General features: G+C 41.4%; 1 protein-coding gene across 1 annotated transcript in view; it reads right to left on the reverse strand.

Moving 5' to 3' along the window:
- Positions 1-19,986, reverse strand: part of ngfra (nerve growth factor receptor a (TNFR superfamily, member 16)) — a 38,565-nt gene that overhangs the window by 14,254 nt on the left and 4,325 nt on the right. The window contains exons 3-4 of the mRNA XM_042505853.1: positions 11,120-11,482; positions 204-441 (exon numbers count right to left, since the gene is read on the reverse strand). Of these exons, the coding sequence (XP_042361787.1) occupies positions 204-441; positions 11,120-11,482 (601 nt within the window). The remainder of the gene's footprint in view (positions 1-203; positions 442-11,119; positions 11,483-19,986) is intronic.

Genomic DNA, 19,986 nt, shown 5'->3' on the forward strand with positions numbered 1-19,986 from the left:
AGCAGGCCTGAATATTTCACTAGCCACCTTTCTGCCATTTTTTAGCCTGGGGCAACATCTGTCACTCAGTCCAACACCATCCACCACACCACTATCTCCATCACCCTCTTTGTCCTACATTATATTGTGGCTGTGGTGCAAAATTGTGCTAATGTCTTTAACTACAAAACATCTTTTCATGTTGTTTTTTTCTACCAGCTGACCTCTTAAAAACGATGTAGGCCACAAGGCCCACCACCACGGCAGCCAGGATGGAGCAGTAGATGGGAATGAGATTTTCGTTGAGCCCATGGCCGAGGAAGCGTGGAGAGCCAGCGCTGGATGTGGTGGTCTCTCCTGGCATCGGGCTGTCGGAGCCATCGGGGAGGAAGTAATTGGTGAAGGAGGGTGGAGACGGACCCATATCAGAGGTGGGAGTGAAATATGTTGGGAGGAGAGGATCTGTGTGGGAGAGAAGTGAGCATTTTTGTGAGAAATTAAATGCCTAGATTCAACTGAGAAATTGAATTAAGTCTAGTTCTGAATAGTCATAGTTCTGTGAGAAAGTAGTGCTTTGAGCTAAATGTTAACAACAGCATGGTAACATGGACAATGCTAACATGCTGCCATTTACAGTGCTGGAAGGAGTACTCAGTAACATTTCTACAGTGTAGAAAAATTCTAGTAAAAGTCAAAAGTATTCAGAATATAAAAATACAAAATATACTTTAATTACCTAAAGTAAATGTATCAGTTATGCAGAATGGCTGAGAATAATGCGTTTTTTTTTCTAATTATTATTGTCTAAGCTGGTAAAGGTGGAGCCTGTGATCTTGGTTGTTTGGTGAAAGGTAGTCATAAAACTTGCACCGAGCTGTCTTTAGTCAGTCTTTTTGTTGTGTTGATGTTCTGATAATATCAAATGTGTTTATGCAAATACTGAAGTTCAATAACGTGAATATTTTCAAAAAACCAATTGCTGTGCTCTCTTGAGAACCAAACAAGAAGCAGCAAACCTGGCAAACAGTGAACAGAAGAGTCTAGGGAGATGCAAGGCCATGGAAAAGTCTTGTTTCTCTTGTACTGTGGAAAAATATAAGAAGCTTGTGGTGATGTGGATTGAGCATGGTTTGGTGTAGCTATACTGCTGCTATTTGACACCCTTTTATCTTATGTTGTTAGAGTTATGTGTTTTTGTGGACCTGTGAGGACTTACTATTTCATATTTCTAAAAGGGAGTTTTGTGTAATATATTCCACCAGGAGCAGGATGCTAAATAATCTCAAAAGGAAACTAGTTGTAGTCTTGCAATTAGTGACCCTGCAAGATCCAGGGTCTTTGCAAAATCTTAAAGTGTGTGACTAAAACTCACATTGTCTTTTAATGTTATAAAAGCATTTTCAGTCATCTAATGAAGGGTAGGCATAAGCCTATAGAGACACATCATCATTTTGTTTGATTTTATTTTTGCATTAATAATCTGAATCTGTAATGTAAAGTAAAGTTATCAGATCAATGTAATAATGTGTAAGACGTACAATATATGCATTGAAACTGTATTAAGTAGAAAATGACAATTCTTCACATGTACTTCAGTACTTAACACCATTAGCTATTTAGTAGGTGAAATGTTTATCATGTTCATAGTTTTAGTTTAGTGTGCTAGTGTGTTAACATTTGCAAATTGGCACTAAATACAAAGAACAGCTTAAGCATTATTAGGGTTCTTTCTTTTGGCACCATGAATATATGTACCAAGTTTCAATCCAGCCAGTGGTTGATGAGATGTATCAGTCGGGACCACAGTGCTGGACTAGCAGACTGCCATCCACAGAGCCAGGACACTTGCATGGCTCAAAAGAAATGCTATCATGACGAGACACTTTCATATCTTCTCTGAGAGCTTGTTTGTTGGGGTGTAGTCACCAAGTCCCCAACCAGATGTCTGATACACTGCACACATGCGGCAGCTGTTTCTGATAGACAGATGGGTTCTGGCTGAGTTGCTGTATGCAGAAAGAAAAGGAATGTTCCTCGAAAAGTTGGGGGGGGGGCAAAAAATATCTGTCACCCACCAGCCCACCCGACACCAGGCCTGGGCCCTGCACACCCGGTCGCTTCTCACAACATCCCCTTCTATGTGATCTGTGCACATTGCCTGACATTATGGCCATATGGATCCATGTAGAGCACAGTCTGGGGCTTAAGGGAGGTCATTGCTTTGAGTTTAGCCTTTGCTGAGGCCAGAGAGGCAGGAAGGCTCTGTGCTACTGGATGGGTCTGGTTTCTATCATAGCAAAGCCTGGAGAGAAGAGTCATTTTCATAAATTGTCCTATTTCCTCTTTCTTTGTGAGCTCCATTAATGATTCAGTGTAATTTCCCTTGCTCCTGCAGCACCGTGCCCACTCTGATGGGCATGACTTGTCCGGAAAACACACTTCATCTGTCAAATCTCTCCTACAAGCTCCGTCATATTACACTTGTGTTTTGAAAAGCGGCTAACACTGCAGTGATTCTGTCAGATGGTAGAAAGGCTCAGAGAGAAGACTGCAGATTATTCCCTCCCTCAGGGCACGGTACAGCAGGCTGAGGAGAGGGCCTGTCCAGCCAAAACCAAAAACCCCTCAGCTCAGCAGCCTGGTGGGGATGGAGAATGTGCAGATTTGAGCCTGTAATTCCCAGCAGAACCTCAGGCTGCTCCTCATTAGCTTTGTACTGGCGCTCACTGGATTAACCCCGTGGAGACCCCTGAGGCTTCCTTCAAGGCCAAAGACTGGGACGCTCCATCCCAAGTACTTTAGGGGTCGCCCTACTTTACAATTATTCTGTTTTTTTGGCGTTTAACACTAAACTGTGATGCATAAACTTGATACAGTGATTACAGCGGGTGAATCAGATTACCAAGTGGTTCCCATGTAATGTAGCTAGATTTTCTTCTTTGTTGCTGTCATCATCTTTAATACACCCATCACTTTTCAAATCTACAAACTATTTCAAAAGAAGGTTTAAATGTATGCCATGTACATTACTTTTGATATTTCAAATCATGGCTGTAATTTTAAAAACTTACTGACTTGAGAAAAAGCTATAGGTTGGTTTTCTCAAATAACAAAAAAACATATTTTCTCATTTACTTTCACTGGCATCAAGGCTGCATTGCAGATACTGTTCATTTTATTTGTACAGGGTTTCCAGAGATATCCACCTCTCGAATTTCTGCCTCTACCCCAATTCACTGGAGGTGAATAAAATTCCATTTGTGCTGCTCACAGGATTGAAAAATTACATTTTAATAATTCAACAGCTGTGTGTCTTTGCAAAAACGCTGTCCTTTTGACTGCGGGTTACCCACAGACTGCACTGTCAAGAAGTTTTCTTTGGAACTTCTTTGAACTGAAAAAATACTCTGTATAAAAACTGTCGACATTGTTTTCTCTGTGTGTATGTAGCCATAGATATTTTTTTCAAAGTTTTCCTTTTAGCAACACATTTTTCACTCACCTGCACTCTATCTATTATTATTATTACTAACAAGAACAAGGCCCAGCCGAAGACAGACATTAATATGAAGTCAGACAGATGCTGAATGACTGCTTGTGTTTGTACTAAATTTTTGTACTAAGCAACGAAAATTTGGAATTTGGGGGGCGGGGGGGTTGATTAAGTCACTGGTGTGAGCAGTAATGTGGTCAGATGTCAGGAAGAAGAAACTCAGTAGACCATCACGGACACAGTCTGTCTACACATATAATCTCTTTTCACCAACATGGCACATAGTCAAGTTTCTCCACATTGATTTGTTGCATAATTTACACATGGCTACTCGCTCTAATAGTCCGATGGGACTTTGATGGGCAACTTATGTGGACATATTTGAAAAACTTGTGTTGGGCGTTAAGACTCCACGTTGGTCTCTCTGTCTGTGATGACGGGGCATTCCTGCCTCCCGTGGGGGGGATTGGTTTACTGAGGCGGTAGAAAGTGTCTTTCACAGACAGAAAAATACAGCACATGTGCTTGCCATACTTAGAAACACAGAAATAATGCAGAGGTCTATTTAAAGCAGCGCTATTGATTCAGATCTGTCTAAAAGGAGGGTGCGCTCAGAGGAGTGGAACACGGGTGTCTGTATTACACGCGTTTCTTGACCTTTCCTGGGATGTAGTCAGGTTTCCTCAGCTCCGCCATACATCACCCGACTAATGCAGGGCTGGCTAATGGTATTAGCAATGCAACACGAGCTCGCAAATAGAATAAATTGTCAATGGGAAGGTGTAAAAGTGAAGGAAAGTGTGCAGAATGTCTGGCTTTATATACAGTTTGTCAAGGAAGCTTTCTTGCACCACACTGAGCTATCATTCATCCTGAACTGCTGTGAGTGCCTTTCTTTGGTACAATGACTGTTCTTTCCATGCAGATGAATGTATGCATCAGACACACCTCAGGATTCGTCTTAAATTGCTTTTCTCATTCTGAGCCAAGATGACAGCTCTCCTGGGAATCTGCCTTACACAACACCGACTCAACACAGAGTTTAAGTACTGTATACTACATCTCTATTGTAACTCCCCCTCTTTCCCTCTATTTCTCAAGGCTGATGTAGAAAACACGACTGGCGTTCGACCAAAGGATAAACCTGGGGCTCCAGAGGCTGCATACCTCAGCTGGAATAGAATGGGAGCTTAAAGGCGGCGGTGGAGCTTGAACAATTTCATTTTGGCTTCAGTGGGTTTAAAACACTCATGAAACAAAATAAAACTAGCCCGGGATTTTATGAGCATGGGGCTGTGTGCATGGGGAGATGTGTTTATTAGCCGGGTGTGGACGAGAAGGGGAGAAAAAAATGTTTTTAATTTTTACGAGCCATTGAGGTCTTTATGGTGAAGTTAACCTCGGGGTCTTGCGCAGAGGTTGGTGTCTTGGCTTCTGCCAGTTCAGGGGTGGAGATGAGCAGCTATCAGGCGCAGCACATGTACAATGACCTCTTTATCAGCCGCCAAACACTCCCCCTCTCTCAGCTCAGGCCTCTATCTCAATCTTCCTCTGTGTTTGTCGCCAGACGCGCACACATCCATCACACACACATACAAATTATTCAAGTGAGCGCTCTGTCTTCTATTAGGGAGGGTTAATAGGGAGAGCGGAGGGGAGGGCAGACAGAGAGGCAGAGTGTTAGGACAGAGTGAGGAGGGGGTGCGGATGAACAGAGGAGCTGCTGTAAAGTGCTCTGATTAGCAGGAGTAATTATACTGCAGCGGTGAAGGCGCTGAATGCACACTGGCCACCTTCCACCACTCTGCTAGCCCAGCCACTTGAGGGCCACTGTGGGAAGAGATAGAGAGAGAAGGGAGAAGGGGGGCAGTGATGAGAGGGGTAATCAAGAGAAAAGGAAGTCTGCCTTTATCTGTTTTTTTTTTTTAATGTTCCCCTCTTCCATGTTCTCGAGGACAAACACTCAAACAGACGCTCAACACTTCAAATCTTCTCAACTGGAAACTGAGTAGCACCTTTATGGAAAAACTCAGCCGAGGCCAAACGGACAGAGACCTTCGATAAAAGATGCAGGAGGTGTTTTCAATTTCAGATCAAAGGCGGTTCACACATGTGCAGTGTCCGGATTTTAATGAAAAATGCACAACTTAAAGCGCACTTGGCAGGAGGAGGGAAGAGTGTGCCGAGTTAGCCCTCTATCAGCTGTATTGATTTTGGATGCTCATAAAAAGAGTGTCTGAAGCTGGAGAAGCGTGTGTGTGTGTGTGTGTGTGTGTGTGTGTGTGTGTGCGCGTGTGTGTGTGCGCTGCAGTGGAGTGTGGGTGCTCATAGAGGTCATTCAGCGAAACCTGAGCATGAGCAGAAGAAATCCCAGGACTCGAATCGACCCCTCTGCATAGAATACCAGCACAGCACATATGCTGCAGCCCTCTCTGTCTGGTTTCATCTCTATTTCCCTCTCTCGCTCGCTTTCGGTCTCTGTCACTGTATCATGTAATTGACACTTGGTAACAGCTGAATATGAACTCAGGGTTTAGGGATTTAAAAAATAGCTCCATCATATCTTGGAGGCGAGAGACAGCAGGATAGGAATTTTAAAAAAATTCACTCACATAAAAAAATACACAAACAGGATGAGAATCCCAGCAAGGCCATTTCCTGTTTGCTGCATCCTAGACCACCGTCAAAGGCCTGGAAACTTCATCACCACCACATGTGACTGCAGCCATTACCCACAGGCCCACTGGTGCTACATGACAGGGCTCTCCTTTCAAACGGACGTCCCACAAGGTCACTTATCGTGCCATTTTCAGTGGCAACCGTCGCTACGGCTACAATGCTATTGCTTAGGACAAGGCGGGTCAGAGGTGAGACTGGCTGCATGGGTGGGCGCTAAATGGGCAGCAGAAGGCTGTGCTGTAGCCTGCTGAAATGTACAGTAGATATCCTGCGTGTTTTAGGGGGCACAGGGTGCAGTTTGTCTTGATGCCTGTCAGTCCTGTGATGTGTCAGCCTTCTGAGTGGACATTGCATCCTCCATTACTAAACTATATGCAGCACAGTGCAGCGTTTGGGTAGATATGTACGCAAGATTTTAGGGTCTGATAAAAAAAAAAATAAGGCAGAGTTTGCAAGGAGCAAGGAAAATAGTCATTCCCAACATCCCACCATGTGGACTTTGGTATGCACATTGGCTTCCAGGATTTCTGCAAAGCTGCCAAGTTCAGACTCGTTCCATGAGTCGGGAAGTTTGAGCACTGCAGGGATAATTTTTTCTCATGTCTTTGTTTTTGTTCTATAAACAAAAATTAACAAAGCTGAATATTGATTTTAACTTGAACTGGCACAGATATGGACATTACCAGGTGTAATGAACATCTGATTTTGTTGCATCATCTTTCTACTCCACTCAGTCATGAGAATTTTAAACAAGACTAAGAGTCTACAGCCATGCTAGCAGCTCTGAGACTGTAAATATGCACAGCAGTGCTAAGAGCTTAATGGTAACATCAGCATGCTAATATCATAGACTGTATAAGTAATGGACGTAGCCACTGTGACATCACCCATTGGCTTGTGTACTCCTGTTCTGAAGCCTCGAATTTGGCATTTCGGCTGTCGCCATCTTGTTCTTTAGAGCCAGAAGTGGCCATATTTTGTCAAGAGGCTGGCACTGTAAAGGAGTAAGGGGTCGATCTCAAAGAAGCCAAGGACACTATTAATAGCAGCTGTCACTCAAAATGGCTTGCCCTAAATTATGTCTAACTTTGGGCCTTAACAAAATGTAAACACATGAGCTATATGAAAATTCACCCTCTGTACAATTTGCAAGAAAGACCAAAACTGCTTTTTTTGTACCAGGATATAATCATGTCTATTTCTGCTGTAAAGTTGGGCATTTTAACATGGGGGTCTATGGGGATTGTCTGGCGTCCTGAGCTAGCCTCAAGTGCAAGAATTGCAGTTTTTGACACTTACATTTTGGGTTCGTTTTTTAGCCGCTTAATATGCTAACAATGAATGCTTATGGTGCATTCCATTTGCACTGAGAGGTTGGAATTTCAGAGTTCCCAGTTTGAAATTTCAACTGGGAACCCCCGTGAAGTCAAGTTTCCAACTTGGAAAGTCAGAGGAAACCAACAAACCCAGACCTCAAAAATCAGTATGGCTGCTTTGTGCACCAACAGTAGTGAAAGCTATTGTAACATACTGTTTATTAGCAATTCTGTCTTATTTGTGATTGTAAAATTTGTTATTGGCAACTGGTATTGCTAACAATTGCTAACCCAGCTTGAACTTGGTTTTGCTAACAGCATCTGGGTTTCACAACTTGTTGTACTGGATAATGATCTACTCAGGTGTGACGGCATTTCCAGCTTCGACTTTCGAGGTAAATGGAACACAGCCTCACATGCTGATGTTAAGCAGGTTTATCATGTTCCTCATCTTTGTTGAATGTGTTATCATGCTAACTTTGGCTAAAAGGCAAAAAACTGAAAAAAAAGTGCAGCTGAGGATGATAGGAATGATTAGTTTGGTCATTAATCCATTATCAAACTTTGAGCTGATGACTGTGCTAGATAACAAGTTGGGGTCACCAAAGTTTTTTTTAAATTCATGCTGAATGTGACATGAATGTCTGAACCAAATTTCCATTGCACTCTATCCAGTAGTTTTCAAGACATTTCACTTCAAACCACAAATGTCAAACTCATGGTGGCTCTAGAGGAAAAGTCAGTAGATCAAGAAAGAAAGAATTCTGAAGAAATCCTGTGATCACCATTAATGTCTACAAATTTTCACAGCAATTCTCCTAATAGTTGTTGAGATATCTCTGTCTGGACCAAACAGGTGGACAGACCAACTAACTGACATCATCTATCATGGCTAAAAACTGCAAAAAAAAAAAAAAAATTAAATCAGTTTTTGCCAGAAGAGAATTAACTTCATCTTTTTGTGTGCCTTGTTATAGATAAATCCAGCAAAATTTGACCTGGTGGTACACAATTTAAAATGCAGAGTCAAGCAGAGGCCACAGTCTTGTTTGTGTTAGAAATAACCATGGTGATGTTTTATTGAGGATAAAAGTCCAAATGTGGTGCCTTTGACGGTGTTTGGTACACAGGGAAAGAAAGGTGGTAAGTCATCGTCTATGTTATTAGCCCTTCTTCCACCTCATCTGCCGCTCCTCATCTTATCTCCCCAGTCCATTTCTCCACTGGCTGTCAGTGCTATTACAGTCTATTAAAAGAGGAATTTACACCTTCCACATGGTGCTAACATCCTCCATACTAAAACCTTTGTTGACAGATTTTTGAGGTTCATTAGCTTGGTGGACCCAAATGCCTGCCAGCATCTAAGGCCGTGAAATCCCAACCAAGCCAGCCTAAGAAAGAGAAATATTGTAGCCCAAGTAAAAATCCCAACATTCATATCAGAGGCCACTATTGAGATGTTCATTTAAAAATTATAATGCGCGCAGGAGATCGATAAACGCTCTGCGTTAGCAAGTGCTCCTGCCATTAAGTGCTTTTCTTAGAAGCATTTAATCATTCCACAACGTTAAGTGCCTCTTCGGTCAAAGTTTGCATAAAAACAAGTCACACAGAAGGAAAAAAGCTTTTCTCTGAAACAGACAAAGACCACAAATTTCCTCTGAAATCAGGGTTGTTATTGGGAAAAGGTTGTTTTTGTTACAAGTGCTTAAGATGTCGAGTTTAACTTTACACTCCTCACTTATCTGATAGTGCTTTAAAGGAAGATTGCAGATTTTTATCAAGGAAATGGAGAGCAATGCCACCTCAGACATTTTTACCTCCCAGATTTGAGCCTGGTAGCCCCCTGATGAGGTCGATTTCATGCCTCGTCCGGCCCAAGAATTTACAGCTTCCTTGGTTAGAAGCTGCTTGTATTCCCGGATACAAGCAGCTCAACTCTGCTTCTTGCATGTTGCCTTCTGCTATGTGGGAGACCAGATTATTCATTGTCTTTGTGTTGACATTTCAGTAGTCTTTGACCTTTTAATGCTAAAGCTTTCAACTTCCTGGCATTTCAAAACATGACCAGCACTGACCTCTGACCTCGCCTTTTCCCACATATATGTGGGAGTCACTGGTAGCATTTTGAATGTGATTGAGACCTGATTGAGACATATATGATGGCTCCAACATAGTTTGCAGGGAGTTTGCAGCATGTGGTCTGTTTCACACCTATAACCTGTTTGGTTCAGTTCATTTTAACTCTGATTGCAATATCTTGTGCACTAATATTCCTCTGTTATTCTAAAAAAAAGCAATATGTTGAATTTAGATATTATGAATTATGTCTTTTTACGACTGTAATATTTTTGATTAAGAGGTGCGATATTCCAGTAATATTCGGGTTTCAGTAGCATGCTTTGAACATGTATACATTCCAGCCAGAATGTAAGTCTCAACTGGGGATTTTAGTGCGATTTGTGACACATGGCCGCTTGCCTGCATACAGTCAGATCAACAGTTTGTAAGTCAGTATGGCAGAGTTGCATGCCCAAAAGGAAAGCCCACATTTCTGGTTAGAAGGAGAAACACAGCAACTGGAGACAAAAAAAAAAATCAGCAGGTTTTTGGATATGCACAAATATGATGGTTGAAGAAATTAAAGTGTGAGGCTGTGTTTCCACAGTCAAACAAGTCTACCACCAGCAGGAAACTTTGGAAAAATGGTATTTTGATGCAAATAAGCAAAATGAGAAACAACTGCAGCTGCTCTTCTTTTCTATATTGTGATTTGATAAACAGCTTGTTAGATTAATCGCAGTATGCACTGCTGCATGTAAACAGGAGTAGTAATGGAACATTCATTTTCATTAGCCATGTAACCAGCTTAGTAGGAGTATTGTCTTTTTTGGAATGAGGGCAAAAAATGGAACATCTTGTAATGTAAACATAGCCACTGACATCTGAACTCTGACACTGAGCAAATAACGACACCAAAACAGCTTGAAATTAGGGTCTGTGCTTCCAAGCACATTTACAAGCCTATAGTTCGTCCACTCACCAGAACATGATTTAAGCATGAACTCAAAAGCTAAACTCTGGTTATCTTTGCCCACGTGTGCATGATGTCAGCGCAAGTCTGTCTGGCATGCATTGTGCTGCAATTTTGCGCAGGCATGGCTCACCAAAAACAGGCATATTGTTAATGACCAACCTCTGTAAGCTTTTCATGATGACCAAAGAAAAAAAATCAATCAATAATATGTGCACCATGACTTATTTTAATCAGGGCTAATGATAACTAATGATTATTTTCTCTATTAATACATTTATTGATAAATTAATCTTATATCTAAATGCCCTTAGCCCAAGGTGACCTCCTTAAATTTCTTGTTTTGTCCAATAAAAAATATTCAGTTAACTGTCACATAATTTAAAGAAAATCAGGAAATCTTCTGAATTTATGCGCCGGAAGTATTTTCTAAATTAAATGAATAAAAATTCTGCTACTGTAAATCTACTGTCAAAATAATTAATTAAAAGATCATTTCAGCTCCTGTCAACAGTCCACAAAACTGTCTGATGAATGATTAGTCCATCAGTCATTTGAGTCCAGTGGAGTGGCCTGAACTAACGGGGTGAGTGTGATCTGTGTGTGTGGCAGACTTACCATGGCAGACAGAGTCGCTGTCCGGTGTGCACACAGCCAGCTGTATCTCTGTTTCCTCATCACAGATGGTGCAGGGCAGGCAGGGGTCGAGGGAGCTCTCCCGATCAGAGTAGGTATCATCCACGCATTCCTCACACACCGTGTCATGATCATGTTCACAGTGCGCGTACACACCCTGACCCACCGGGCACACTGTACACGGCTCGCACTGGCCGGATAACGCATTGAAGAAGAAGTTGTAGTTGCAGACACAGATGGCGTCGTTGGAGTCGGTGCAGGGCGTCTCCATTCTCATCAAGCCGGTACACTCGGTGCAGGGACTGCACTCTTCTGTGTGACTGTAGTTCTGTGAGAAGGTCTCACCTGCAGATGAGAGGACAGGTCGAAGGAGACGAGACACAAGAGCAAGACGGAGGAAACGAGAGAGGGGGCAAAAAGTAAAGGAGGTTAGAAGATGTAGAGAGAGCAGGAAATATGAGGAGGTAAACAGAGAGATAAACAGAGAGTCTAATGGCATTAATCATGTTTACTGCACATTCATTAGAAGGGAGGATACATTGATCCACTGGGCTTTTAGTGATTTGTGCTCTGGGACAAGAAAGGTGCTCTTGTTGGGGAGGGAGTCGAAAGCCTGCTGTGCTCGTTACGATATCGATCTCAATGTGTTTGTGCTGCGCTGAGTAAACTGCTTTAATCTCAGTTATACACACAGAGTGAAGTGCAGGTGCATCGACATGGTGATGCACAGATGATAAAGACTTGTAGTTAGGATGCTCAAGTGATCAAGCTGTCACTCGGGTACATTTGAAGGCAATAGAGTGTTCATGGGACATTTCACCTAAATAGGACAGTTCTGAGACGTTTGAATCAAATTTGTAATTTTTTTGGTGACAGACCACCTAAACACTAATACAATTTTAGCATACCGTTAAGAATTTTGAGTAAAATTGCTAAAAACTGATAAAATAGTGTCCATGAATCTAATGCTGTTTGGGCCATTGAAACATAAGAGAATTTTTTGTAAAAATGCTTTTGTATTGCTTAATTTGCTTGTAATAAGTAGGTGTATAGTACCAATGTAAAATATTTAATTAGGACCAATAAAACCTCAAATAGCTCTTGCTTCTGATTGGTTAGTACTCATGTCTGCGCTTTTAAGTCAATTAAGAAGAAACTAAGGAGCTTTTGATTTTGCACCACCTCTTTGTTAGGTGTGTAATCATGTTTCATTTTTGTAATTTTGATGAAAAAGACTTTGATAGATATAATAAATACTTATAAACGGTCAAAATGTCAATTAGCATTGTTATTAGCATTAGTAAGTATCAGGGTTCTACCAGTGTTCCCTTTGTTAATGAAAACTGAAGAAAAATGTTTGGCAATCATAATTTTTCCATGACGAGCTAAAAATAGATCTTTGACAAAAAGATATGACAAAATGTATATTTTGTTCGTGTTGACAAGACAGGCCTAAAATGTTTGTGGTGGGCTAATGGATATTCAGAATGAGAGCAGAGGAGAACAGAATGATTGATGCTTTTCACTCGGAAACCGAGAGTGGCCGTGCAAGCTAGAATTTCCCAATGGGGTATGAGTGGTATGATCTCGAAACTCTGAGTTCTTACCATTAAATGGTAAGACTAAATCTCAAAAAGCTGCCAAACTTGACACTGAACAGTGTTTATCATTTTTACTAACTTAGTTTTATGTGTTAGCAAGCTAACATTTGCTAATTATTACACAACGAACAGCTAAGGCTGATGAGAATGTCATTTTTGCAGGCATTTAGTCATAAACCATAGTATTGTGTAGGGCTCACCCGAATGCTTCAAAGCATCAATCATTGCCATGGTGCTGGATGCCCAAATCAGTTTTTAAATGCTTAATTTTTATCTTTGTTTTTTGTTTTTTCACAAGTAAACTTGTGGAGGCAATGGAAAGGAGGTGGCAAGTGTCAGACAGGAATGAGGCCAGTGTGAGTCGAAATGTGGCCCGACCCAACGCATTCCAAATTATTAAACTCCTACAACATTGCGTGCAATAGTCCACATTCCACTTTTTCTTCCCTTTCTCTTTCTCACACACACAGGCAGTGGTGCTAAGCACTATCAAAACTGGACCAGATTTGCTTGGTTCTGTCTCCTCCTGTTTAAGTTTCAACACAGGTAATTACCACTGGAGCTTAAAAGCCCCCAAAACAGTGATAATCATGAACATTATGTATTGACCACATACTTATACACTTACCAATACTTAACATCTGATAATGTGCAAACTTTATATATCCCACCAGAGCTGTGCCATGTTGTTAACCTGTTTTTGGCATCGTACATATTCTATATATTTTGGATTTGCACCTTACTGACACTGTTGTATCAGACTTGCATATGTCCAAGGTTACTTTATCCATTTTGTATTGCAACTGCTGCTGCTGCTGCTGAAGCTGTAATTTCCCTCAATGCAAACATACTTTGACTTGATGGTGGCACAAGATAAAAAGTCAGGAGATAACCAAAGTTATTGACTTTATTATCTGGAGATCATGAATTTCTTTACAACTTTTCATTGCAATGCCTCACATCGTTGTTGGGATATTACAGTCTGGACCAAAATGGTGAATCAAATGACATTAGCTCTGGTCTGGGTCAAATTTGCTAGTCCTTCACGCGGTTTTTACAGATTTTGTCCTGCAAATTGATCGTGTCTTCTTTCTTAATCAATGCATGTGTCCAAAAGACGCTCATTTTAAAGAACAACTTCGTCTCATTATATTGATTTTGTTCAAGGCTTGTGGGTAGAGCTGAGTTGTGGAGAACAGTGCTGAACAGAATGAGCTAAAAGCCATGCTGACTAATTGCCTGCTGCTTTTCAATTACTTCCAACACTTCAGATTTGCTCTCCAGGAACGTTTGCATCGGGAGGATTCGGGGAGAGTTCAGCGCTGAGGAAGTGATGACCTCGAATTAGCTTATTCTTATACTGAGAGTTCCTAGGGGCTCAAAGTAATCTATTAATATTGTATGTTCATATAGAATTATTTTCAGATATAATTGGATGCCTGCTGAATTATGCATACAGTGAGAGAGAGGAGGGGGCCGTGAGTGTGTTTTAGTGGTTGAATGAGATGGGAGTGGAGTAGAGAGGCTGACAGGGAAATAAATCTACAGCTCAAAATCACTACAGAGGCAGCTTCACTGTTCTCCAAATCCCTTTTTTTTTGTACCATGCTTAACATGAGAACGGTCACCTTGCGAGAGCTGCAGTTCAGACAGAATTTGTGGCGTTTTACTCTAATCAGAGTGGCAGCAAAGTGCTGCAGGAACTTTAGCATCCAACCAGTACAAAAGTTTCACAATATAAGAGCATGAGACAAGAATGCATGTCTAAACAGTCTTGTAAAAAGTTAAATAACTGCCTGTCTCACCACTGATTTCACAAAGTGAAGCACGTTAACACTGGTTTAAAATCTCTTTAGTGGTTAGACGCTATTTGTCTTAAAGAAATAAATCACTGGGGCTGGGTTTCACTGTAAATAAAGCCACATGACTGTGAGGATGCGTGAGACATTTTTTGCGCAGCTCTTATCAGCATATGTCTGAGCGTGTGTGTGTGTGTGTTTGCCTTGGAAAGCGCTTAGTGGGTGTCGTGTTGAGCAACAGCATATTGTCAGTGTGAAAAGCCCTGCAGCAATGTCCCAGCACTTGCTTTGCGTTGTAAGCGGCTCTGGCAAGTAAACGCTGGCACCGACTGAAGCTCTAAACACCTTGTAAACAGCAGCGCGGCTAAGAAGCCGACGATGAAAGCTGTCACATTATACAGGCAGGCTGAGCAGAGCAGACGGAGGTAATGTGGAGACAGGTAGAGAGTAGGCTGGAAGAGTGGCCGCTCAATTTGCTCGAATGTTTGACTCACAGTCTGTGAGGGTGGTCTGGTGAGCGAGACGTCCAACATGAGTCTAAAAACCATGATTTAGAGATCAAAGTGCTGATGTACGACTGGAAGGGGAAGGGTCAGAGGAAATGGGGCAGTAAGGGATGTAACTGGGTTAAGTTTCCTTCTCAGATAGATGCACAAACCATCAGATTCAGGGCTTTTTCCACCTCTATCTGTCTTCACCCCTCGCTCTTATTACTGTCTGGAGGCGAGAGGGTGACACTGACTGAACCTCGGACAAATAACACACCTCAGAGGTAAACGATTATTTGAATTTGTGAGCCTGAAGCCTTTGTTTTTCTTTGCAGTCAAGCTCAACCAGACAAAGCTCTCCTCATTCATTTCAATTATCCCACAGCGAGCAGGCTAATTTAAACTTGCATGCATGAGCCCCTTTGCAGCCCTTGTGTGTGTAAACACATCTAAATGTGACCATATGCACAGAGAGGAGTGTGTCTAATTTATGTGTCAGCACTTTCATTTTGCAGCTAAAAGAAGACAGTAAAAGGCCACAGAATCAGGTAGAGTGATGTCTTTAATAAAATATTATCTTTTTTTTTTTTTTTTTAATTGGCCCCAATTGAGTTATGACCAGTGCACCTTTGCAGTCATGTTTGACACTAAAAATGGTTGTTAGTAAAGAGAAACGCGGCAGTGTAGCAGGGGATGGTACACTTAAAATGTGCCACTTCAGCCCGTAGAGACCCCCCTCCAAACATTGATGTGTTTCGGCCCCATTAGTGTCATCAATAATGTAGCTGTGGACGGCCTTGAAACTGCGCGATGATCTCCACAATCAGCACTTTAGGTGTAAGCTTTTAGCCAGGATGGCCATTTCTGCCACTCTAAAGCGTGTGCAGGTCCAACGGAGAGACCGTTTTTCTTCCTGACCCTCTGCTGACTGCAGATAAATCAGCAGCATTTGGAAATCTGCATGACGGTTTTATTTGTCTTTTTGATCATGAAACATTTTTGTGTGTAATTATCGCCCCGTTTCATTGGTCCACTTACCTCAAGATTTGAAACAGGTGTTTCAGGATATTACCGAAGCTATTATTAGAGGGCAAAGGAGGGAAGTTGTAATTTAACAATCAACAGTTGCTCTTGTATCCTGTGCTGAGCTGTTGGCTTGTTAGGGTGTCATGTAGGCACAAAGCTTCCTCTGAAACTGCCACAGAGTACCTGCCAGGGAAAAATCTCAATTTCCCTTTTCTTCATTCCTTATGATCCAACTTGGAAGCGATTTTTCATGCTCTTTTTCAGCTCTCACCAGACGAGGCTGTGATTCTACTTTGCTTCCTACTTTAAATCCCCCGTGAGCTGCAGTCCAGTCGGCCAGCGGGGCCCTTCTTAAACACTACTTCAGCTCATAAGGCTCTGCCTTTTGTCTCTCTGATCTTGAGTCAGTTTGCAGGGCAAGTTTTCCTGAATGGTTCACTAAGTGAGGCAGGACCGGTTGTCTTGTCTCCCATGACAGCAGGGAAAAGTGGAGGAGACTGATAAATATTTCAGCGCTGCTGACGCTGGCACTCGTCCCGAGCCGGGATCAGGGGGGTTACTCTGACAGGAAGTGGGGAATTAAGAGGGGGTCGTGGTAAATAAAGATTCACCCATATTTACCATTAAACAGGAAATGGATGTGTTGAATTTGACTCTTCAATTATTCATTTCTGCACTTTAAAAGATGTATTCATAGCTTCAGTTTTCAAGGTAGGGTCAGTGTTTCAGCCTCCAACTTCCATATAAATCCCACCGAGTCTTATTTTAGGGCATATGCTCCTGTGGGCCTCAGGTACATTAAGATTTTATCTGCTGAAACAAAAACAATATTGAAACCAATGAAAATGCATTCGCACCGGAAATTGAGTGCAACCTCCTGGGCATTTGAGCTTAATTGTTGAGTGTTTATCAGCGGTGAATACCGCTTCTGTACTGCAGAGCAAGATAATTGTTCACTGTTAGAGGCACAATAGGCTTTTCAATATGGTTTAATTAGCTGGATCAAATGAGTAAAGAAGCATTGATGTAACAGTATGCATGATGAATGAGCAGATCGTGCCCTTTGGTGCCTGGCTCTCTAATACCATTTTATCTGCTAATACAGACGATGAGTCATAGCAACAGAGAGGAGGAGGAGGGGGGATGCTGGCTGAGAGTACAGGATGGAGAGGAGAGGAGACACGACTAGAGTTGGTGGGATTCGCTGGTGTGGAGTGGGTGGGGGATGAGGGAGTGAATGAAAAAAAAATACTCATCAGAACTACAGTCCTGAGGGCCAGCCCACATTATAGGAAAATAGAGCTGCGGTTTGCCGTCTATGCATCGTCTGCCACTGTTTACAGCAGGAATATGAAAAGGAATATGACGCGCAAGACAAACTCCTTGTGACGTCAAAGCAAAGATAAAGTCCAGACGCTTTGTGAAGCTGTGACTTGTTTCTCTACAGACTCCAGACACATCCACTCAACCAATTTCCTGCTCCGGCCTATCATATGCAACATTTGATGATGACTATTAATTACCCTGCTCCTTCCCCATTGCCTGGCGTGGCTGGACTTTTAACAACACTGATGCAAAAGCATGAAGTCCACTTTCTTTTATTCTTTTATTTTTAAACAAAAACCCATTTTTGCCAATTTCACGCCAATACCTTCTCTAACACTGACTTTGTTTGAAAAGAGTTGCTTTATGTGAAATTGACTCTCAATACTTTTTTACCCGGTGGCACTGTCGTGCTCTAGATGTGGAGAATTGGCTTTCTGCTCTTGAGTTGCTCCAGGCGAGGAATAAAAAATTCAAATGGGTGAAATCAGACTTGAGATTCTTAAAAATGCGACAAGACGCAGGGATTAGCATCTGTTGTCCAAAGAAGTTCACAAGTTCAAGTTTAATTTTCTGTAGACAAAGAGCATTACTGCCATCCTGCAAACATCCCTCAAAATCGAATCATTTCCAAGAGAATGACATCAAGTTGATATTATTGTGTTTTGATGTTAAAAGGGTGTTTACATGCACCATTTGCCAGTGTTTACATATGGCATCTGTGTGAGTGGATTAATGCAATCAATCAGTGTTCAGCAGAGAGTGCACTCTGCATGTGTAAACAAGACAAATTTTAGATTTCTGCTCAGCAACAGTCACCTTAGAGTCTTAAACTGACACAATTAGCAGGTGCTTTCAAAAGGTAAGAGAATGTGTGACATTTTCCACAATTCTTTAGCTCCTCTAGAACTATGCAGCAATGCTCGTGACCTATTCTGCTCTCTGACATACACCATCATCTTAAAGGGCAAAAAGAGCTGCAGGAACGTGACACAGACAGACGCCAGAATTGAGAAGAACACTATTTGTTTGCAGCATTGCCTCTTCTTCTTCTCTGAGAAGTTGCAGTGTTGGCACCTCTCCCGGCTCTGGTCTGTAGAGCGAGCGTTAATGGTTCACAGCCTGAGCCGAGCTGTGAGCGAACACATTTGGACCCACTTACAAGCATCAAACATGTGAATTCCTGTTTTATTTCTCAGGACACTTGATAATGGCAAAACAGACACTTTATACAAATGAGTAAATTGGACAATAGAAGTTTGTCTTGGCTTTACATTCTTTATGTTTGAAGTTCAGGGCTGGGGTGCCATTGAAAGCACAGAAAATGAATGTGGATGTATAAATAAAGATGATGTAAGTGGATGACTTTGCATTAATCGGGTGTGAGCACGTGTAATGCTGGTGATGACATGCAGTTTACATGTGTATACACTATATTTGATCGTCTCCAGGTTGAATGTAATCCTCTTGGGTTTGACAAAATTCAGGAAATGGAGTTTCTGTAAAGTCAAGGTTTAGCATTTTGGGGTAAAAGTTACTTATCTAGTCTATCAAAGGGTTAATTCAGCCAAATACAAAAATTAGAGACATTTTTTGACCCGACTGAGCAGATTTTATTGGAACCATATTGTTTCAAAGATGAAAATATGTTAACTGTGAGGTCTGTGGATATTGTTTGTGGAAAGACTCATAGCTACTAAGTTTTTGTTAAATGTGATTTTTGATTTTTAACACCACAAACCTAAAGCACAAATTTTAGAGGAGAATATCTCAAAACCGTAGAAAACAAAACCAACACTTAATGGTAGGAAAATGAGAGAATGGTTTTGGTATCACTTTTCTTTTAAAGAACAGTCCATAATTTGTAACTTCTGTTGAGGTTTTTTACATGAAAGTAAAATACTCATTCCCAAAGAAAACAAAATGTGTGTCATTGGTTTTATTGAATGAAGTTGCCTTTGTTTTACACTATTACGATAATCTGTCTATTAAACTTAAATGAGAAGTTCTTGAAACTGAAAATGAGATTCAGTTGTGAGTATGTAAATTAGATAACATCCAAGTTATTCCTAATAGCTTTATTAATATTTAAGAAGTAACTTATTATAATTGTGTTGCAGATTAGATAAAGGCTGTTAATGGAGACAGCTTTTCTGTTGCTGGAAAATTCTTTCGGCTGGTGTCTGTCATAGACTTTATAAATAATGGACGTAGCTACCGTTACGTCACCCCCGCAATTATGCATAAATTTAAGACTTCATAAAACATAAACTGATGAGTTATATAAAAATTCAGAGTTGTCATAAATGTTTAAATTAGCTACAGAGACCAGCACCGTTATTTTGTACCAGGCTGTAAACATTTTATTTCTGCTGTAAAGTTGGGCATTTTAACATGGGTGTCTATGGGGACTGACTTGCTGTTGGAGCCAGCGTTACGTGTTCATTGGAGGAGCTGCAGTTTTTCATACTATCACGATGGCTTCATTTTTCAGCTCCGGAGGCTGCCGCTTGGAGCTTGTGCGACTCTTCTTTTTTATTTAGCATATTTTATCAGTTGTATAGTGGTAAATGTTAATATTGTTCGTAGATGGATAGTATTACAGAGACCCA

This window comes from Plectropomus leopardus, chromosome 17, assembly GCF_008729295.1.
Source record: "Plectropomus leopardus isolate mb chromosome 17, YSFRI_Pleo_2.0, whole genome shotgun sequence".
NCBI classification, from domain to species: domain Eukaryota; kingdom Metazoa; phylum Chordata; class Actinopteri; order Perciformes; family Serranidae; genus Plectropomus; species Plectropomus leopardus.